At 45.6% G+C, this 22841-nt stretch overlaps 1 protein-coding gene across 1 annotated transcript in view; it reads right to left on the bottom strand.

Annotated features, from left to right (window-relative positions):
* Nucleotides 1–22841, bottom strand: part of LOC100136218 (endoribonuclease Dicer) — a 67796-nt gene that overhangs the window by 27372 nt on the left and 17583 nt on the right. Inside the window, exons 2-23 of the mRNA XM_090219354.1 lie at nucleotides 21635–21702; nucleotides 20790–20993; nucleotides 20368–20530; nucleotides 19918–20048; nucleotides 19401–19535; nucleotides 18889–19049; nucleotides 18397–18565; nucleotides 17768–17926; nucleotides 11587–11900; nucleotides 11247–11379; nucleotides 10660–10781; nucleotides 10349–10469; nucleotides 9924–10078; nucleotides 9625–9757; nucleotides 9228–9303; nucleotides 8820–8959; nucleotides 6793–6972; nucleotides 3501–3714; nucleotides 2903–3056; nucleotides 2409–2591; nucleotides 473–578; nucleotides 120–295 (exon numbers count right to left, since the gene is read on the bottom strand). Coding sequence (XP_090075480.1) covers nucleotides 120–295; nucleotides 473–578; nucleotides 2409–2591; nucleotides 2903–3056; nucleotides 3501–3714; nucleotides 6793–6972; nucleotides 8820–8959; nucleotides 9228–9303; nucleotides 9625–9757; nucleotides 9924–10078; nucleotides 10349–10469; nucleotides 10660–10781; nucleotides 11247–11379; nucleotides 11587–11900; nucleotides 17768–17926; nucleotides 18397–18565; nucleotides 18889–19049; nucleotides 19401–19535; nucleotides 19918–20048; nucleotides 20368–20530; nucleotides 20790–20903 — 3239 coding nt within the window. The 5' untranslated portion in view covers nucleotides 20904–20993; nucleotides 21635–21702. The remainder of the gene's footprint in view (nucleotides 1–119; nucleotides 296–472; nucleotides 579–2408; nucleotides 2592–2902; nucleotides 3057–3500; nucleotides 3715–6792; nucleotides 6973–8819; nucleotides 8960–9227; nucleotides 9304–9624; nucleotides 9758–9923; nucleotides 10079–10348; nucleotides 10470–10659; nucleotides 10782–11246; nucleotides 11380–11586; nucleotides 11901–17767; nucleotides 17927–18396; nucleotides 18566–18888; nucleotides 19050–19400; nucleotides 19536–19917; nucleotides 20049–20367; nucleotides 20531–20789; nucleotides 20994–21634; nucleotides 21703–22841) is intronic.

Consider the following 22841-nt stretch of genomic DNA (forward strand, 5'->3'; position numbering starts at 1 on the left):
CAGCCCTAGATAGTTCATCCAAGTCCAGTCCGGTTTATTTCACACGGTGAGCTGCCACACACTTTATTTACACCATAAAAAAAAGGAGTGAAATCCAGGAAAATGGAGATGAGACGTACCTGAAGTCAGAGGGCAGGGTCTGGGCTCCTACTCCAGCGTCGCTGGCTGTCTGGGCCCTCAGCTCCTCGGCTGTGAGCAGGCAGTGAAGGCGATACAGGATACTGGGGAGACACACAGCCTTCCTCCACAGAGAGGCTGGGATGGGGTGGATGGCACACAGCTCTGGGACCAGGATCTGGAGGGGAGGAGAGTGAGGAAAGTTAGACATTGGTTAAGTCCCAAATGAGACCCTTTTCCCCATACAGTGCACTAGGAGTACAGCTGTTCTCCAACATATTCTAATCTAGTTCATTTTCAGAGCTTCAGCCATGAACCGGTATAGAGCCATGGCTCTGTGTGTACACTAGATCACCTGTTTGTTCTGTAGACTCTCCCACTTGGCCTTCCTCTTCTCTGCACTGCTGAGGGGCAGGGCTTTCCCCTTCTGGTTCAGGTGACGAGGGGTTAACAGGTTCAGGCTACAGGGAGATGTCAGAGGTCAAACACTGGGTGAGTTTAACAGTAGCTCTCAGATACAGTAACCTGTATAGGTGTCAAGGAACAGACAAAGGGTTCTCCCCATATCTTTACTAGTGCTCCCCACACTAGCCACTAGACAGAGGTCATCCTTATGATGGCAGAGTTGATTAAGATACATTTTCTTCTCCCTCCCTCGCGTCCTCTCCCCTCCCCCTAAGTCCTCACCCGTTCTCTCGTCCTCTCTCCTGTCCTCTACTCCTCTCCCTCTTGTCCCCTCCCCCCAAACTCTCCCTCTCGTCCTCCCCCCTCTCTTGTCCTCTCCCTTAAGTCCTCACCCGTTTTCTCGTCCTCTCCCCCCTCTCATCCTCGTCACCCCTCTATCTCTAGTCATCTCCCTCCCTTTCTTGTCTGCTCCCTCTCTCCCATCCTCCCTCTCTCCCGGTCCTCTCCCTCCCTCTTGTCCTCTCTCTCTCGTGCTCTCCCTCGTGTCCTCCCCCTCTCCCTAACCCTCCACTCCCTCTCGTCCTCTCCCTCCCCTCTCTCATCCAGGCTCTCTCTCTTTCTCTCTCATCCTCTCTCTCGTCCTCCCTCTCTCATCCTCCCTTTCTTTCTTGTTATCTCCCTCTCCCGTCCTCTCCCTCGTGTCCTCCCCCTCTCTCCCTCTCTCATCCAGGCTCTCTTGTCCTCTTCCTCTTTCTCGTCCTCTCCCTCTCTCGTCCTCTCTCTCTCTCTCTCTCGTCCTCTCCCTCTCTCTCTTTCTCGTCCTCTCCCTCTCTCGTCATCTCTCTCCCTCTCTCGTCCCCTCCCTCTCTCGTCCTCTCCCTCTCTCGTCCTCTCCCTTCCTCATCCTCTCTCCCTCTCTCGTTCTCATCCTCTCTCCCTCTCTCTCGTACTCTCGTCCTCTCTCCTACTCTCATCCTCTCTCGTCCTCATCCTCTCTCCCTTTCTCGTCCTCTCCCCCTCTCGTCCTCATTGTCTCTCTTCCTCATCCTCTCTCTCTCCCTCTCTCTCTCGTCCTCCCCCTCTCTCGTACTCTCGTCCTCTCTCGTCCTCCCCCTCTCTCGTACTCTCGTCCTCTCTCATCCTCCCCCTCTCTCGTACTCTAGTCCTCTCTCGTCCTCCCCCTCTCTCGTACTCTCGTCCTCTCTCCTACTCTCGTCCTCTCTCCTACTCTTGTCCTCTCTCGTCCTCATCCTCTCTCCCTCTCTCGTCCTCATCCTCTCCCGTCCTCATCCTCTCTCCCTCTCTCTTCCTCATCCTCTCTCCCTCTCTCGTCCTCATCCTCTCTCCCTCTCTCTCGTCCTCCCCCTCTCTCGTACTATCATCCTCTCTCCCTCTCTCGTACTCTCATTCTCTCTCGTACTCTCATCCTCTCTCGTACTCTCATCCTCTCTCCCTCTCTCTTCCTCATCCTCTCTTCCTCATCCTCTCTCCCTCTCTCGTCTTTTCCCTCTCCTACTCTTGTCCGTTCCCTCTCCTACTCTCGTCCTCTCCCTCTCTCTCTCCCGTCCTCTCCCTCTCTCTCTCCCGCTCTCTCCCTCCCCCTCTCTCCCGTCCTCTCCCTCTCTCATCCAGGCTCTCTTGTCCTCTTCCTCTCCCTCTCTCGTCATCTCTCTCCCTCTCTCGTCCCCTCCCTCTCTCATCCACTCTCTCTCTCCCTCTCTTGTCCTCCCTCTCTCTCCCTCTCTCATCCTCATCCTCTCTCCCTCTCTCGTCCTCATCCTCTCTCCCTCTCTCGTCCTCATCCTCTCTCCCTCTCTCGTCCTCATCCTCTCTCTCTCTCTCGTCCTCATCCTCTCTCTCTCTCTCTCTCTCTCTCGTCTTCTCACCGTGAGGAGGTATGGTCTACGTCCAGTAGTGGCTGGTTTACGTTGGACAGGTCCAGGTTGTACTTGGTTTTGTAGTACTCAGCAAACGTCTGGTACTCCGGTGACGGGAACCTGCTGAGAGGTGTGAGGTCTGTGTAAACGTCAGCCACGTAGAAACGGTGAGGCTGGTCAAAGTTACGATACCTGAGAGAGACAGGGGTTAGAGAGACAGGGGTCAAGGTTTGGCATAATGGAACAGTGAAGATATACTTTAAATTCGCCACTCAAAACTTGCGAGATGTTTACATCCAAATCTGCACCATGCTAGTTTCAGTTTTTGAAATAATCTTATTATCGTGTGGGTCATATGAAATGTATTGGATGTTGCTTCAAGAAAGTGAAGATGTGTCCCAAATGGCATCCTATTCCCTATGGGCCCTGGGCAAAAGAAGTGCACTATATAGGGAATAGGGTGTTATTGGCTCCTCCGTCGGAGAGGGTAGTGAGCAGCGTACCGTGGAATGATGACAGCGTCCTGGTAGTCTTCCAGTTTGAAGGTGAAGGGGTTCTGCTTAGTGTACTGGGTGGTAGGAATGCCAACACGAGCCTCGGACTTCTCTATGTCCTCCATGAATTTAAAATCCAAATCTAGAGTGTTGGAATCCTCAACTGAAAGAGGAGACAGTGTGTTATTGATCTTAGTTACGGCATGAAGGACTAAAGGACAAAACACGCCATGCCGACGAAACGTTAAGAACAGCGGGTAGCAGTACTATTGACTGACAACATGGGCTTTTAGTTAATTTACCAACAATTCTACATACGGAACGGAATCACCAATGTTGCAGTGTATTTTGTCCTTAAAAAACAGGGCCTACAGTATTATGAGTAACGTTGGGGTCTCACTGACCTACATTGAGAAGTAGAACGCAGTAGGCTGAACTAACTCACCCAACAACATTAAGGTAGAGCGCAGTAGGTTAACTAACTGACCAACATTGAGAGGTAAAACGCAGTAGGTTAACCAACTCACCAACATTGAAAGGTAGAACGCAGTAGGTTAACCAACTCACCAACATTGAGAGGTAGAACGCAGTAGGTCAACTAACTCACCAACATTGAGAGGTAGAACGCAGTAGGCGGAGTCGGCCTGCGTGGGATTGAACTCTAAAGCAGGTTTCTCCAGGCGGAGGATGTGAGAGAAAATGTACTGGTGTAGTCTGGTGATCAGGTCCAGCTGGACAGCACTCAGAGTGAACCCAGCCTTCTGGAGCTCCATGGAGATGGTCACCTCACCAGACCGCGTGTACACAGGAAAGTGGGGGATCTGGGGAGAGCGAGGAGGACGGGGTTAGGTGTAGAGGTTCAAGTTTCAAGTTTTCATAACAATCGGAAATCGGTATTTTTGGGCGCCGATTTGCGAATTTTATATATATTTTTGAATATACCTTTATTTAACGAGGCAAGTCAGTTAAGAACACATTCTTATTTTCAATGACTGCCTGGGAACGGTGGGTTAACTGCCTGTTCAGTTAACCCACCTTGTCAGCTCGGGGGATCCAATCCTGCAACCTTACAGTTAACTAGTCCAGGGCAATAACGACCTGCCTCTCTCTCGTTGCACTCCACAAGGAGACTGACTACCTGTTACGCGAATGCAGTAAGCCAAGGTAAGTTGCTAGTTAGCATTAAACTTATCTTATAAAAAAAAACAATCAATCATAATCACTAGTTAACTACACATGGTTGATGATATTACTAGATATTATCTAGTGTGTCCTGCGTTGCATATAAACTGACTGAGCATACAAGCATACAAGTATCTAAGTATCTGACTGAGCAGTGGTCGGCAGAAGCAGGCGCATAAACATTCATTCAAACAGCACTTTTGTGCGTTTTGCCAGCAGCTCTTCGTTGTGCGTTGCGCTGTTTATGACTTCAAGCCTATCAACTCCCGAGATGAGGCTGGTGTAACCGAAGTGAAATGGCTAGCTAGTTAGCGCGCGCTAATAGCGTTTCAAATGTCACTCGCTCTGAGCCTTCTAGTAGTTGTTCCCCTTGCTCTGCATGGGTAACGCTGCTTCGATGGTGGCTGTTGCCGTTGTGTTGCTGGTTCGAGCCCAGTGAGGAGCGAGGAGAGGGACAGAAGCTATACTGTTACACTGGCAATACTAAAGTGCCTATAAGAACATCCAATAGTCAAAGGTTAATGAAATACAAATGGTATAGAGGGAAATAGTCCTATAATTCATATATAAAGTCCACAGACGATGCAATCTCAACCACACTGCACACTGCCCTAACCCATCTGGACAAGAGGAATACCTATGTGAGAATGCTGTTCATCGACTACAGCTCGGCATTTAACACCATAGTGCCCTCCAAGCTCGTCATCAAGCTCGAGACCCTGGGTCTCGACCCCGCCCTGTGCAACTGGGTACTGGACTTCCCGACGGGCCGCCCCCAGGTGGTGAGGGTAGGCAACAACATTTCCACCCCGCTGATCCTCAACACTGGGGCCCCACAAGGGTGCGTTCTGAGCACTCTCCTGTACTCCCTGTTCACCCACGACTGCGTGGCCACGCACGCCTCCAACTCAATCATCAAGTTTGCGGACGACACAACAGTGGTAGGCTTGATTACCAACAACGACGAGACGGCCTACAGGGAGGAGGTGAGAGCCCTCGGAGTGTGGTGTCAGGAAAATAACCTCACACTCAACGTCAACAAAACTAAGGAGATGATTGTGGACTTCAGGAAACAGCAGAGGGAACACCCCCCTATCCACATCGATGGAACAGTAGTGGAGAGGGTAGTAAGTTTTAAGTTCCTCGGCGTACACATCACAGACAAACTGAATTGGTCCACCCACACAGACAGCATCGTGAAGAAGGCGCAGCAGCGCCTCTTCAACCTCAGGAGGCTGAAGAAATTTGACTTGTCACCAAAAGCACTCACAAACTTCTACAGATGCACAATCGAGAGCATCCTGTCGGGCTGTATCACCGCCTGGTACGGCAACTGCTCCGCCCACAACCGTAAGGCTCTCCAGAGGGTAGTGAGGTCTGCACAACGCATCACCGGGGGCAAACTACCTGCCCTCGAGGACACCTACACCACCCGATGTTACAGAAAGGCAAGAAAAGATCATCAAGGACATCAACCACCCGAGCCTTCATCCAGAAGGCGAGGTCAGTACAGGTGCATCAAAGCTGGGACCGAGAGACTGAAAAACAGCTTCTATCTCAAGGCCATCAGACTGTTAAACAGCCACCACTAACATTGAGTGGCTGCTGCCAACACACTGACTCAACTCCAGCCACTTTAATAATGGGAATTGATGGGAAATGTAAAATATATCACTAGCCACTTTAAACAATGCTACCTAATATAATGTTTACATACCCTACATTATTCATCTCATATGTATATGTATATACTGTACTCTATATCATCTACTGCATCTTTATGTAATACATGTATCACTAGCCACTTTAACTATGCCACTTTGTTTACATACTCATCTCATATGTATATACTGCACTCAATACCATCTACTGTATCTTGCCTATGCCGCTCTGTACCATCACCCATTCATATATCTTTATGTACATATTCTTCATCCCTTTACACTTGCGTCTATAAGGTAGTAGTTTTGGAATTGTTAGCTAGATTACTTGTTGGTTATTACTGCATTGTCGGAACTAGAAGCACAAGCATTTCGCTACACTCGCATTACCATCTGCTAACCATGTGTATGTGACAAATAAAATTTGATTTGATGATTTGATTTAATAACTACAACGTAAAACTTCTTACCTGGGAATATTGAAGACTCATATGTCTTTCATATGTTCTCATGTTCTGAGCAAGGAACTGAAACATTAGTTTTCTTACATGGCACATGTTGCACCAACACTTTGTTTTTGCATTATTTAAACCAATCTGGCCCTCAAACCATCACGGTCACCTAATAATCCCCAGTTTACTATTGGCTCATTCATCCCCCTCCTTTCCTCTGTAACTATTCCCCAGGTCGTTGCTGCAAATGAGAACGTGTTCTCAGTCAACTTACCTGGTAAAATAACGGATTAATAATTACAAATAAAAGAATTGGCCGATTAATCGGTATCGGCTATTTTGGTCCTCCAATAATTGGTATCGGCGTTGAACAATCATAATTGGTCGACCTCTAGTTAGGTGAGTATCACAGTAAACTTAAATAAAAGGGCATACTAACTGTGGAAAAGCAAGGTGGGCCCTACTGTCTAGCTGTTGCCTCGTAGAAAAAAATATGTTCTCTATCAGTTTCAATAGAAATGGAACTGCTTGTTTGCATCCCTAAATATTGGATTTGTTTCCTGGCAGGTCCTCAATGGGAAACTGAAATAGGTGTGTTCCTTACCCGAGGTATAGGTTTGGCAGTCAGGATGCCGAAGCACCTGGTAGTGTCCTCTGGAGGGTAGAGCTTCCTGCGGCGGAAGTTGAGTTCGTCAGGCAGAGGGGTGGTGAGGACCATGCCAATCACATACAGGTAGTAAGACTGCTCCGGTACAGGGTAACTGTCCCGAAGACACTCTGGTATCTGGACAGGAGAGAGAGACAGAGGTCATCTAGCTGTTAGATGCTCCAGAAGGAACAGTCAGATCTGACGGCCCATAGGGCTCTGGTCAAAGTAGTCCATTGTTGTATCAAAGTAATAGGGTGCCATTAGGGAAGCATCCAGTGTAGAGATATCTCACAGCTTTAGGGATGCATCCAGTGTTGAGATATCTCACAGCTTTAGGGAAGCATCCAGTCTAGAGATATCTCACAGCTTTAGGGATGCATCCAGTGTAGAGATATCTCACAGCTTTAGGGAAGCATCCAGTGTAGATATCTCACAGCTTTAGGGAAGCATCCAGTCTAGAGATATCTCACAGCTTTAGGGATGCATCCAGTGTAGAGATATCTCACAGCTTTAGGGAAGCATCCAGTCTAGAGATATCTCACAGCTTTAGGGACGCATCCAGTCTAGAGATATCTCACAGCTTTAGGGAAGCATCCAGTCTAGAGATATCTCACAGCTTTAGGGACGCATCCAGTCTAGAGATATCTCACAGCTTTAGGGAAGCATCCAGTGTAGAGATATCTCACAGCTTTAGGGACGCATCCAGTCTAGAGATATCTCACAGCTTTAGGGAAGCATCCAGTCTAGAGATATCTCACAGCTTTAGGGATGCATCCAGTGTAGAGATATCTCACAGCTTTAGGGACGCATCCAGTGTAGAGATATCTCACAGCTTTAGGGACGCATCCAGTGTAGAGATATCTCACAGCTTTAGGGAAGCATCCAGTCTAGAGATATCTCACAGCTTTAGGGACGCATTCAGTGTAGAGATATCTAACAGCTTTAGGGACGCATCCAGTGTAGAGATATCTAACAGCTTTAGGGAAGCATCCAGTGTAGAGATATCTCACAGCTTTAGGGATGCATCCAGTGTAGAGATATCTAACAGCTTTAGGGACGCATCCAGTGTAGAGATATCTAACAGCTTTAGGGAAGCATCCAGTCTAGAGATATCTCACAGCTTTAGGGACGCATCCAGTGTAGAGATATCTAACAGCTTTAGGGAAGCATCCAGTGAAGAGATATCTAACAGCTTTAGGGAAGCATCCAGTGAAGAGATATCTAACAGCTTTAGGGATGCATCCAGTGTAGAGATATCTCACAGCTTTAGGGACGCATCCAGTGTAGAGATATCTCACAGCTTTAGGGAAGCATCCAGTGAAGAGATATCTAACAGCTTTAGGGAAGCATCCAGTGAAGAGATATCTAACAGCTTTAGGGAAGCATCCAGTCTAGAGATATCTCACAGCTTTAGGGACGCATCCAGTGTAGAGATATCTCACAGCTTTAGGGAAGCATCCAGTCTAGAGATATCTCACAGCTTTAGGGAAGCATCCAGTCTAGAGATATCTCACAGCTTTAGGGAAGCATCCAGTGTAGAGATATCTCACAGCTTTAGGGACGCATCCAGTTTAGAGATATCTAACAGCTTTAGGGAAGCATCCAGTGTAGAGATATCTCACAGCTTTAGGGACGCATCCAGTGTAGAGATATCTAACAGCTTTAGGGACTCATCCAGTTTAGAGATATCTCACAGCTTTAGGGAAGCATCCAGTGTAGAGATATCTCACAGCTTTAGGGACGCATCCAGTGTAGAGATATCTAACAGCTTTAGGGACTCATCCAGTGTAGAGATATCTCACAGCTTTAGGGAAGCATCCAGTGAAGAGATATCTCACAGCTTTAGGGAAGCATCCAGTCTAGAGATATCTCACAGCTTTAGGGACGCATCCAGTGTAGAGATATCTCACAGCTTTAGGGAAGCATCCAGTGAAGAGATATCTAACAGCTTTAGGGTAGAATTCAGTGTGGTGACAACTCACAGCTTTAGGGTAGCATTGCCTCCTCTTGGTGGATCCTGGTCTGCCTGGAACACTGGTCTCCTCCTCGTCATGGAGATCCAGCTCCTCCTCATACTTCACGGTCTCTTTCCCCACAGGCATCAAGTGGTCATCCAACTCACCTGGAGAAGAGAGAGGCAGAACCATTTAACTACCGTAGAAGTATAGCAAAAAATATGCCCAAAAAGTTAAATGTCACTGCACAGCAGTTAATACCAGGTCCCCCTTAATACGAACACCCCAGCAAATTCAGTTACATTCCCACAAGCTTGAAGAGAGAGAGGGAGATTTGAGGGAGGGTGACAGAAAGAGAGCGATACAATCAGGGACTATCTGCAGAGAGTACTACATGATGAAGGATATTCTAACAAATAGTTTCATTTTATTGACCTTTTTTGTGAAGATTTTCACAACAAAGTAGTGCCACAGCCTTCTCTGCCAGTCGTGCACAGTTCATGATTGGCCCCTGCAATGACAAAAAAAAAGTGTACATAGGTCTCAAAGACATCCATAGAACACACTGAATCTTGACATCTCAAATGGAAAAAGTGGATGCTACACAGTGGCGGTGGATGTGGTGAATTTCACCCCCATGTAGCCTACTACAGCCATTTGTGCACCTGGGAACACTGCATAAGTGTCCCAAAAGGCACCCTTTTCCCTATATAGTGCACTACTTTTGACCAGAACTGGAATATATAGGCAATATGGCCATTTGTGAATCAGACCTACCAATCAAATCAATTAGACCAACAAATCAAATCAATGAGGAAAGCCTGAGACTCACAGCGACGGGCACCCGTAGAGGGGAATTGATGGGCAAGTAGAGGGTTGACTGGTAGCGCCCATCCTTCAGCTCCTTGGTCTTACACTTAGGTGCCAGGTGAGTAAATGGGTCACTGGGCAGACGGGCACAGTATCTGGAGAGAGGGTCATTAGCACACCAGACCATCCACAGCCAAATTAAAACAAAATCAAACATATTTTGTTCACAGTCCATTTAGAGCCTTGTTTCCAATGAGAACCATTTTAAAACTGTAGATATCTTTCACAGACTCAAAGCAGGGCTGGCGGTTCTCTCTTTACCTGTTGATGTGTCCGATAGCCGTGTTGATGGTGACGCGGGGCCCTCCTTCCTCAGAGCGGAGCACGTAGGGAGGCAGGATGTTGTCATCATCCTGCACCGGTTCCACCTCAAAGTCACCGACCCCCGCTGCCTTGGAACACTTGTTTCTCAGGATCTGAAGACGTCAAGAGAAGACCTACAGTCATCAGTATTAGGGTTGTCACAATACGAGCAGAGAAACACCAAGGACCTCTCATATCATCCAAGGACGGGCCTTGTGGACAGACACACAAATCAATTAAACAGGCAGATAGTTCCCTATACAGTACAGTGCACTACGCTACAGGGTGCCATTTGGGATGCATCCTTAAACAAATCTCTGAGAATCCCTGTGTTCCTCTGACAGACACAATGGGGCCTTGAGGACAGGCTCTGAAAACCACACCTTCTCTATGGCCTTGTAGGTCTTCAGGTCTTCCTCGAAGGTCTTGGTCCTCTCACTTTCAGCCAGCATGATGTAGTTGGAGACGGGGGCTCTGGCTCGGCCTTTAGACTGAACGTAGGACCTACAGTCAAGTCAAAGTTTATTGAAAGTGTATTTACCAGGGGTCACAACACACTTTATATGCTTAAAAATAAGAGGAACAAAATGTAGAACGGGAACAATATCAACAATATAAAACATAACAAAAAGAGAAGCCAATAGTCCATTGAGCAAGAAGCAACAAGGTAGTGGATGGACAAGCAGTGCTGTACCTGTACTCAGTGGGCAGGTCAAACCTCACCACCAGGTTACACTTGGGAATATCTACCCCTTCCTCCACGATGCTGGTCGCTATGAGCAGGTTGGTCTCGTGGGCACGGAACTTACGCAGAACCTGAGAGATAATGAGGAAATATGGTTAGGTCTGAATGGAAGGAGGGGAGAGAGAGAGGCAGAAATGGAGAGAGGCAGAGAGAGCGAGAGAGGCAGAGAGAGCGAGAGAGGCAGAGAGAGCGAGAGAGGCAGAGAGAGCGAGAGAGGCAGAGAAAGCGAGAGAGGCAGAGAGAGGCAGAGAGCGAGAGAGGCAGAGAGCGAGAGAGGCAGAGAGCGAGAGAGGCAGAGTGAGAGAGAGAGGCAGAGTGAGAGAGAGAGGCAGAGTGAGAGAGAGAGGCAGAGTGAGAGAGAGAGGCAGAGTGAGAGAGAGAGGCAGAGTGAGAGAGAGAGGCAGAGTGAGAGAGAGAGAGAGAGCGAGAGAGAGAATGAGAGAAAGAGAGAGGCAGAGACACACTAATGTAGGGGTAGGTCATTTTCAATGTAAACAGATGGGATAATGTCACAATCCAAGATGTTGTGTTCCCACCTCTTCCTGTTTCCTGAACTCCACCTCCATCTGCTTGTTGCGTGGCTGGTTCTTTCCGATGCTGTGTCCCGTGATGAAGTTACTGCTGATGTAGGCCAGCTCCGGGTCCTGTTTCCCTGCCTCCTTTATTAGCCTGACAGAGGGACAGTAATCATGGAAATGGTATTTAGACAACCGAAATCCTCCCCCCAAAATATACTGCTAAATCACAAAGTTAGATCAATACAATTCATGAATTCTTCTAGTCTTTTGAGCAGTGTATGAGAAACAATCCAAGGAGCCAGTGTAGCAGAAGTATCACACAATTGAGCCAAATAGGCATTGAACACCAGATGCGTACCGGTTGAGGACGACGGCCGTGTAGCGCCTCTCAACGAAGATGATGCCACACAGGATGTTGGTGAACGGCGAGGGGAAGTTAGCCTCGGGTTTCTCCTTCACCTCCACCTCCTCATCCTCGTCTTCGTCTTCCGAGTCACTCCACGACACGTAGTTGTCCTCGTTGCGGTTGTTGTACCACTCCACACTCTCAAACTGTTGCCTCTCAAAGGGCTTGTACTCATGGAGGATCTCCAGGAGACGGATGACCTTTGGGGTCACAAACTTCAGGTCCAGAGAGGCCGGGGAGAAGAGTTCCTCACACAGGGCGTGGACCTAGGACACCAGGAAGAAATAACTTCATAATAAACCCTGTGGACCTAGGACACCAGTAAGAAATAACTTCATAATAAACCCTGTGGACCTAGGACACCAGTAAGAAATAACTTTATAATAAACACTGTGGACCTTGGACACCAGGAAGAAATAACTTCATAATAAAACCTGTGGACCTAGGACACCAGGAAGAAATAACTTCATAATAAACCCTGTGGACCTAGGACACCAGGAAGAAATAACTTCATAATAAACCCTGTGGACCTAGGACACCAGGAAGAAATAACTTCATAATAAACCCTGTGGACCTAGGACACCAGGAAGAAATAACTTCATAATAAACCCTGTGGACCTAGGACACCAGGAAGAAATAACTTCATAATAAACCCTGTGGACCTAGGACACCAGGAAGAAATAACTTCATAATAAACCCTGTGGACCTAGGACACCAGGAAGAAATAACTTCATAATAAACCCTGTGGACCTAGGACACCAGGAAGAAATAACTTCATAATAAACCCTGTGGACCTAGGACACCAGGAAGAAATAACTTCATAATAAACCCTGTGGACCTAGGACACCAGGAAGAAATAACTTCATAATAAACCCTGTGGACCTAGGACACCAGGAAGAAATAACTTCATAATAAACCCTGTGGACCTAGGACACCAGGAAGAAATAACTTCATAATAAAACCTGTGGACCTAGGACACCAGGAAGAAATAACTTCATAATAAACCCTGTGGACCTAGGACACCAGGAAGAAATAAAAACCCTGTGGACCTAGGACACCAGGAAGAAATAACTTCATAATAAACCCTGTGGACCTAGGACACCAGGAAGAAATAACTTCATAATAAAACCTGTGGACCTAGGACACCAGGAAGAAATAACTTCATAATAAACCCTGTGGACCTAGGACACCAGGAAGAAATAACTTCATAATAAAACCTGTGGACCTAGGACACCAGGAAGAAATAACTTCATAATAAAACCTGTGGACCTAGGACACCAGGAAGAAATAACTTCATACAGTGCCTTGCGAAAGTATTCGGCCCCCTTGAACTTTGCGATCTTTTGCCACATTTCAGGCTTCAAACATAAAGATATAAAACTGTATTTTTTTTTTTTTTTTTTGCAGCAAACTCTCCAGAAGTTCAGTGAGGATCTCTGAATGATCCAATGTTGACCTAAATGACTAATGATGATAAATACAATCCACCTGTGTGTAAATCAAGTCTCCGTATAAATGCACCTGCACTGTGATAGTCTCAGAGGTCCGTTAAAAGCGCAGAGAGCATCATGAAGAACAAGGAACACACCAGGCAGGTCCGAGATACTGTTGTGAAGAAGTTTAAAGCCGGATTTGGATACAAAAAGATTTCCCAAGCTTTAAACATCCCAAGGAGCACTGTGCAAGCGATAATATTGAAATGGAAGGAGTATCAGACCACTGCAAATCTACCAAGACCTGGCCGTCCCTCTAAACTTTCAGCTCATACAAGGAGAAGACTGATCAGAGATGCAGCCAAGAGGCCCATGATCACTCTGGATGAACTGCAGAGATCTACAGCTGAGGTGGGAGACTCTGTCCATAGGACAACAATCAGTCGTATATTGCACAAATCTGGCCTTTATGGAAGAGTGGCAAGAAGAAAGCCATTTCTTAAAGATATCCATAAAAAGTGTCGTTTAAAGTTTGCCACAAGCCACCTGGGAGACACACCAAACATGTGGAAGAAGGTGCTCTGGTCAGATGAAACCAAAATTGGACTTTTTGGCAACAATGCAAAACGTTATGTTTGGCGTAAAAGCAACACAGCTGAACACACCATCCCCACTGTCAAACATGATGGTGGCAGCATCATGGTTTGGGCCTGCTTTTCTTCAGCAGGGACAGGGAAGATGGTTAAAATTGATGGGAAGATGGATGGAGCCAAATACAGGACCATTCTGGAAGAAACCCTGATGGAGTCTGCAAAAGACCTGAGACTGGGACGGAGATTTGTCTTCCAACAAGACAATGATCCAAAACATAAAGCAAAATCTACAATGGAATGGTTCAAAAATAAACATATCCAGGTGTTAGAATGGCCAAGTCAAAGTCCAGACCTGAATCCAATCGAGAATCTGTGGAAAGAACTGAAAACTGCTGTTCACAAATGCTCTCCATCCAACCTCATTGAGCTCGAGCTGTTTTGCAAGGAGGAATGGGAAAAAATTTCAGTCTCTCGATGTGCAAAACTGATAGAGACATACCCCAAGCGACTTACAGCTGTAATCGCAGCAAAAGGTGGCGCTACAAAGTATTAACTTAAGGGGGCTGAATAATTTTGCACGCCCAATTTTTCAGTTTTTGATTTGTTAAAAAAGTTTGAAATATCCAATAAATGTCATTCCACTTCATGATTGTGTCCCACTTGTTGTTGATTCTTCACAAAAAAAAGACAGTTTTATATCTTTATGTTTGAAGCCTGAAATGTGGAAAAAGGTCGCAAAGTTCAAGGGGGCCGAATACTTTCGCAAGGCACTGTAATAAAACCTGTGGACCTATCCTGTACCAAGAGGGGAAATTCCCTTGCCCTTGTACACACACACACACACACGAACCCTGCTAGTGAACCTGGAAACTAAAGTAAACTAAAGTAAAAAATAATCAAAAGTAACACAATAACGAGGCTTTATACAGGGGGTACCGAGTCAGTGTGCGGGGGCACAGGTTAGTCGAGGTCATTTGTACATGTAGGGGTGAAGTGACTATGCATAGATAATAAACAGTGAGCTGCAGCAGTGTACAAAATAAATGGGGGGAGGGGGGGGGGGGGTCAATGTAATAGTCCGGTGGCCATTTGATTCATTGTTCAGCAGTCATATGGCTTGGGGGTAGAAGCTGTTAAGGAGCCTTTTGGTCTGAGACCTGGCACTCCAGAAAATAGTCTATGACTTGGGTGACAGGAGTCTCTGACAATTGTATGGGCTTTCCCCTGACACCGCCTGGTATATAGGTCCTGGATGGCAGGAAGCTTGGCCCCAGTGATGTACTGGGCCATACACACTACCCTCTGTAGCGCCTTATGGTCAGATGCCGAGCAGTTGCCATACCAGGCGGTGATGCAGCTGGTCAGAATGCTCTCGATGGTGCAACTGTAGAACTTTTTGAGGATCTGGGGACCCATGCCAAATATTTTCAGTTTCCAGAGGGGGGAAAGTTTTTGTCGTGCCCTCTTCACGACTGCCTTGGTGTGTTTGGACTAGAGGTCGACCGATCATGATTTTTCAACGCCGATACCGATTATTGGAGCAACAAAAAAGCCGATACCGATTAAGCGGACAATTCTTTTTTTTTTATTTTAATTATGACAATTACAACAATACTGAATGAACACTTATTTTAACTTAATATAATACATCAATAAAATCAATTTAGCCTCAAATAAATAATGAAACATGTTCAATTTGGTTTAAATAATTCAAAAAGTAAAAGTGCAAAAGTAAAAGTGCAATATGTGCCATGTAAGAAAGCTAACGTTTCAGTTCCTTGCTCAGAACATGAGAACATATGAAAGCTGGTGGTTCCTTTTAATATGAGCCTTCAATATTCCCAGGTAAGAAGTTTTAGGTTGTAGTTATTGTAGGAATTATAGGACTATTTCTCTCTATACCATTTGTATTTCAATAACCTTTGACTATTGGATGTTCTTATAGGCACTTTAGTATTGCCAGTGTAACAGTATAGCTTCTGTCCCTCTCCTCGCTCCTCCCTGGGCTCGAACCAGGAACACAACGACAACAGCCACCCTCGAAGCAGCGTTACCCATGCAGAGCAAGGGGAACAACCACTCCAAGTCTCAGAGCGAGTGACGGTTGAAACGCTATTAGCGCGCACCCCGCTAACTAGCTAGCCATTTCACATCGGTTACACCAGCCTAATCTCGGGAGTTGATAGGCTTGAAGTCATAAGCAGCGCAATGCTTGATGCACAACGAAGAGCTGCTGGCAAAATGCACGAAAGTGCTGTTTGCATGAATGCTTACGAGCCTGCTGCTGCCTACCACCGCTCAGTCAGACTGCTCTATCAAATCATAAACTTAGTTATAACATAATAACCCACAGAAATACGAGCCTTAGGTCATTAATATGGTCGAATCCGGAAACTGTCATCTCGAAAACAAGACGTTTATTGTTTCAGTGAAATACGGAACCGTTCCGTATTTTATCTAAGGAGTGGCATCTATTAGTCTAAATATTCCTGTTACATTGCACAACCTTCAATGTAATGACATAATTAGGCGGCCCAAACTGTTGCATATACACTGACTCTGCACGCAATGAACGCAAGAGAAGTGACACAATTTCACCTGGTTAATATTGCCTGCTAACCTGGATTTCTTTTAGCTAAATATTCAGGTTTAAAAATATATACTTCTGTGTATTGATTTTAAGAAAGGCATTGATGTTCATGGTTAGGTACACATTGGAGCAACGATACGTACCGCATCGATTATATGCAACGCAGGACACGCTAGATAAACTAGATCAACCATGTGTAGTTAACTAGTGATTATGATTGATTGTTTTTTTTACAAGATAAGTTTAATGCTAGATAGCAACTTACCTTGGCTTACTGCATTCACGTAACAGGCAGTCTCCCCGTGGAGTGCAATGAGAGGCAGGTCGTTAGAGCTTTGGACTAGTTAACTGTAAGGTTGCAAGATTGAATCCCCCGAGCTGACAAGGTGAAAATCTGTCGTTCTGCCCCTGAACGAGGCAGTTAACCCACCGTTCCTAGGCATTGAAAATAAGAATGTGTTCTTAACTGACTTGCCTAGTTAAATAAAGATTAAATAAAGGTGTACATTTTTTTTTTCCCAATTGTTATGAAAACTTGAAATCGGCCCTAATCAGCCATTCCGATTAATCGGTTGACCGCTAGTTTGGACCATGATAGTTTGTTGGTGATGTGGACACCAAGGAACTTGAAACTCTCGACCAGCTCCACTACAGCCACGTCAATGTTAATGGGGGCCTGTTCGGCCTGCCTTTTCCTGTAGTCCACAATCAACTCCTTTGTCTTGATCACGTTTAGGGAGAGGTTGTTGTCCTGGCACCAGACTGCCAGTTCTCTGACCTCCTCCCTATAGGCTGTCTCATTGTTGTCGGTGATCAAGCCTACCACTGTTGTGTCGTCAGCAAACTTAATGATGGTGTTGGAGTCGTGGGTGAACAGGGAGTACAGGAGGAGACTAAGTACACACCCCTGAGGGGCCCCAGTGTTGAGGATCAGCGTGGCGGATGTGTTGTTGCCTACCCTTACCACCTGGGGGCGGCCCGTCAGGAAGTCCAGGATCCAGTTGCAGAGGGAGGTGTTTAGTTCCAGGGTCCTTAGCTTAGTGATGGGCTTCATGGGCACTATGGTGTTGAACGCTGAGCTGTAGTCAATGAACGGCATTCTGACATAGGTTTTCCTTTTGTCCAGGTGGGAAAGGGCAGTTTGGAGTGCGATTGAGATTGCGTCATCTGTGGATCTGTTGGGGCAGTGTGCGAATTGGAGTGGGTCTAGGTTATCTGGGAGGATGCTGTTGATGTGAGCCATGACCAGAATTTCAAAGCACTTCATGGTTACTAACGTGAGTGCTACGGGGTGGTAATCATTTAGGCAGGTTACCTTCGCTTCCTTGAGCACAGGGACTATGGTGGTCTGCTTCGAACATGTAGGTACAACAATGGATGTCACGCCCTTATTACAGCAATGGATGTCACGCAAGCGCTTTACAGAACTCAGCTAGGCCTACATAGCAAGACAGGAGACCAAACTCAATGGGAATCACACAAAGAACATACACAAGAGTAAGTCGTTACACACATACCTTCCTCAGGATGGTGTCGGTGAAGAGCAGGAACTTCCTGTTGATCTCTTCCTGTTCGTGTTTGATGTACTTCTGCAGCTCCCTCACCATGATGCCAGCCACCTTGTCGGCACACCACGGCCCCAGCACCAGCAGCACCGCCCGGCAGTCACTCAACACCTGGGGAAGGAGATCATTCAATGAGGATCTTTGAGAATGTTTTAATCCTAAAAAAACGTGTGTGTAGTAGCCTACATGTTGTTTGAGGAACAGTAGGCCAACATAGCTCCTGTAATAGGTCAAAGCTGTATGCCAGAAAACATTTGTAGTGCATGGGTGAAGTTAGGCCTTGTGGTGCTCATGTGAATTTCCGTTCTTTTTTTAAGCTTCAGACCAGCCTCACTTCTCCCTTAAAACATACTTTTGCTATTCAATACTCTCTGGTGTAGATTAGGACTATGCACACATTCTCATTAGCAGACCTGCTTGGATATGAAGGTGGGGTCAGACCTGTTTGGATATGAAGGTGGGGTCAGACCTGTTTGGATATGAAGGTGGGGTCAGACCTGTTTGGATATGAAGGTGGGGTCAGACCTGTTTGGATATGAAGGTGGGGTCAGACCTGTTTGGATATGAAGGTGGGGTCAGACCTGTTTGGATATGAAGGTGGGGTCTCTGTCCTCTCGAGGCACAGGTATGTTGCAGTCGTTGAGGAAGTGGAGAGCCTCGTCCAGCTCGCTCAGTAGATGCTCTGAAAGGCCGCTCTTGTCCAGGTAGGGTCCACAGTCCAGTACCACCTCTCTGGGCTGGGAGGCATATCTGGGACACACACAACACACAGTTAAATGTTCAATTTTCAATCATAATAAGTAAGGGCTCGATTCAATCGGTACCCAGAAGTTCAGTGCATTTTAAATCTAAAGGCAATGCTCCCCCGTTAGCACAGATTGCATTCATGGTAAACGCTGCATATGTCGGCTCAATCGGAAATTACCTTAACATTTAAATCGCGCTATACAGCTGAACTTACACGATACGGATTGAATCGAGCCCTTAGATTATGTGCACAGGAGGTACCTGATCCCAGATCAGCAGTCCCACTGAGACGCTTTGTGAATACAGGCCATGATGTGTAGAATTACCTGTCAAGGACAACAAGGTCAGTAGCTGTCTCTGCATTGCTCCGCAGGATCCGCTCCAAGTTCTGGATCTTCTGTTCCAGTTCAGACGGGTCACATTTACCATTCAAAATTGATGCAGTGAGGCCCAGGATCCGAGGGCTGCACGGACAGCCCTCACATAGCTGAAACAGGAGATAGACACAGCCCACACATTACTGAAACAGAGGAGAGATAGACGAAACAGAGATGAAGAGACGGCAATCACATCACTGGGAACAAAGAAATGGGAGACAGGAAGACTGAGCCAGCCTAAAACAAGGAAACTCCAAAAACATTGACCAGCCTCCAATGGGGTCCAATAATGAAGGCTGACTGACCACACTTTTCTCATCTACAAAATGGGGAACAATAGAATGAATAATGTCCCATCTCCATAAGGCCTTGGCTTTCTCCATACAGGGAAGGAAGAGTACGTGCTTGGCTTTCAAGCGACAGTTGAATACATAGCTACGTAGAACAAATAGCAAATGTACCTTCATTATCTCCCGGTAGGGATGGTCCGTGATTGCCAGGTGACACTCATCAAACACCACCAGGTTGAGTTTCCATAGTGGCAGCACTCCACTCTTCAGCACATGCAGGAAGATATGGCACGTCATAACGAGCACCTAGAACAGAAACGATGGATAGAGTGAGTGGAGGATGGCATATTGCCTCGAAGAATAGATTATAGTTGTGAGACAGTATTCTGTGATGGACACAATTAATAACTTCTCCAACTTATGGACAAAACACTCAGGGTAATCAGTGTTCTTTTTCTAAGTTGTTGAAATTGAGGGGAGAAAACTTGAGTAATGTTTTATTTTGTAGAATTACCATTGGTATTTATCATGAAAGAACTCTGAAAGAACAATTGGTACTTTATTCTGGCAATTGTTTAGGATTATATGAAAATTGATGACAATTGGTACTTTATTCTGGCAATTGCTTAGAATTATATGAAAATTGATAACTGGTAATTTTCCAGAAAGTTGGTTCAATGAACGGCACCTGATTTTCAATCATTTCTTGGCTCCACTTTTCCCTGGACCATGATGAGGTCTTCTCCACACACATGTATTCTCCAACCTGGAGATCAGAGTGGGTCCTAACACTAGCTGCTTGCTGAATCACAGACGATGCTTTATTTACCATGGAACAGAAGAGGGGAAAACAGAAGAATCATGGTCTCAATCATATTGATGTACACTTATTAGAAGTTCACACTTATAAAAAGGCTGCATTGTGACTCTCCACCCTTCCCCTTAAAGTGTGCACTTCCACTCTGCCTGAAATGGATTTAACAATGGTGAAACTTCCTCCAACCAATGCTTAGACCAATCTAACGCTTTTAAATCCATGACAGGCCTGACAGGGAGTGCACATGCACACTTTGGGAAAAGTGTGAAGAAATGGGATGCACCAAATAGTACATTTCTCTGCGTCTTTAAATGTAGCTACCTGCATTCACCAGGAAAACTGTCCTCTTCCCCTGTTCCACTAAATCTCCCCGGATTTGGTGGGAGAGCTCTTTAGTTAGGAGTACTGCAATAAAAGTCTTCCCTGAGCCAGTATTTAAGCAGACAATAGTATTGTGTTCAAGAGCTGCTTCAAGAAGTTCAACCTGGCAGGACAGATAAGGTCACAGTCATTAGTTTCAAACGTTGTGTACTATAACTGGTTACAAATAAATGCACTGGTGGTTACAAATGAATAAACTTGTGAAATAAAAGATAGATGCTGCACACTGACGAATGTTTGCAGTTTATTGAGCGAAAGATCAACGGTGATGAATGTACCAATGTCTACATACAACGCAATGCACTCTCCTCAATGCACTCTCCTCTCTCAATTGTTAGCTGGACTACTTGCTCATTCCTCACCTGATATTTCCTAGGCGTGTAGATGTTGTCGTGGATGGCCTCCTGTTGCCACGGGAGACCAAAGAAAGGCCCCATGGGATTGGAGGCGGGGGTGACCAGCTGGAGTCCTGCCATGCTGCTTTTGGGGGATGCTGGGGGGTGCGGTCCTCCACTCTTCCACTTTATTTTTTATCTAATTTCATCATTCCTCTCCTCTAAAGCTTACTGGTTCAGAAATAAACGGACAGCATGCAGACATGATGTTACTAATAATACAAGAATTGCTAATATTATTGAATGACATGATCAATAATACATAATTGAATCAATCTCCCCTCTAAAGCTAACTGGTTCAGGAAGAAAGACAGCATGCAGGCATGATGTTGCTAATTATGGGCAATTCCACAGTAACAGAGTGATGCAGACTCAGTGCAGATGCAAACTTCGGTAACAGAATGACGGTTGGTGCTGTTTGTGCCATCATTCTGTTAGCAAACTTTGCATCTGCACTGTTCTTCAGGTAAACGTGTTTTTGTAAAAATTGTTAAAAGTGGTCTTTGTGCATAGAGTTGTATGGTTTGTTAAACTTTGAAATAAATGGTTTTTGTTTGACATACATCGTATAATGAAAAAGCTGAGTCTCAGCATCACTGTCACCATGGAATTGCCCTAATACAATAATTGCTAATATTATTGGATGACATGACCAATAATAAATCATTGAATATTTATCCTCCTCTAAAGCTAACTGGCTCAGGAAGCAACAGACAGCATGATGTTACCAGTAATACAATAATTACTAATATTATTGACAAGACATGATCAATAATAAACATGATATTCACACACGTGAAATGTATACTTACAGGTAGCGGCATAGACTCTGTGATGGGCCAGGCAGGACTTCTTCTAGGCTTCATCTCAACTAGAGGAGCTGTACAGAGAAACACACAACACAACCCCCTTAACATTAAAACCATTGACAGACCTATTGCACAAAAGTAAATGAAACTGTTGTTTCCTAGATTAAGGCTAACTCTCATATGTCAGGCTTATGGTAAAATTTATTTTTTATCTCTATGCAGTTGACTGGCTGTAATGGCAGGGCTTGAGAAGCTGAAGATTTTCCTTCCTAAAAAGAAATCCCAGACAGAAAGGGAAAATACATGAGAGCACAGACATCTTGATGGGAGGAAATGGGAGAGTTTTGGTGTGGGCCGGAGGGGAGTGGAGGAGGGAGGGCGGTGGAATGGGAGGGTAATCTAAATTCTGGATGGCCACTAGCTTTTCAACACATTGTTGCCGCCCTAAAATCAAGACCCCACGTCTGCCCCGACTACCGCTGCTCAACACAGCTGCAACCAATACCAGCAGTCATTTCAGCTCAGCCAGCACAAGCCCTCATTTTTATTGACTGATCACATTTGCTGCTGGTTATAAGGCAGTTGACTGCCTCTCGCTGACTGCATCACAAATGGCACTCTATTTCATACATAGTGCACTACTTTTGACCAGAGCCCGCATGGGCCCTCGTCAAAGGTAGTACACTACTTAGGGAATGGGATGGTGTGCCAGTCTCTCTGACGCCATGCCGAGAGAGAACATACATGCATATATAAATAAAATACAAACGATTATATTAGGCCTAACCCCAATTAGTCTACTGGTCGATTGTTTGGTCGACCAAGATCTTTTTAGTCGAGCAGTAGCATATATATATATATATATATATATATATATATATATTTGCACCCATCTCAGTGAATTCATCTGAAAAAGGTTATGGTTATTTATGTTAATGCTTTCAATATATTATTATTCCAGTCTTACCGTTCTCATTCTCGGAATTGACACACTGTTCGCAGAGCGCACAAATTATGCTAAACTTGTGAGAAACAAGTTTTTGTTTATTTCAGTCCATTTCTGAGTTTTGTCAATTCAATTCAATTTAGTCATTGTCTTTTGTTTGGAGTGCTCCTGTCAATGTTGAGTAAGGACACGCACCTGATTACGCATAAGTACACTACCGGTCAAAAGTTTGAGATTCAAGGGCTTTTCTTTATTTTTACTATT

This window comes from Oncorhynchus mykiss, chromosome 25 (genome assembly GCF_057628025.1).
Source record: "Oncorhynchus mykiss isolate SJ-2025 chromosome 25, ASM5762802v1, whole genome shotgun sequence".
Lineage (NCBI taxonomy): Eukaryota > Metazoa > Chordata > Actinopteri > Salmoniformes > Salmonidae > Oncorhynchus > Oncorhynchus mykiss.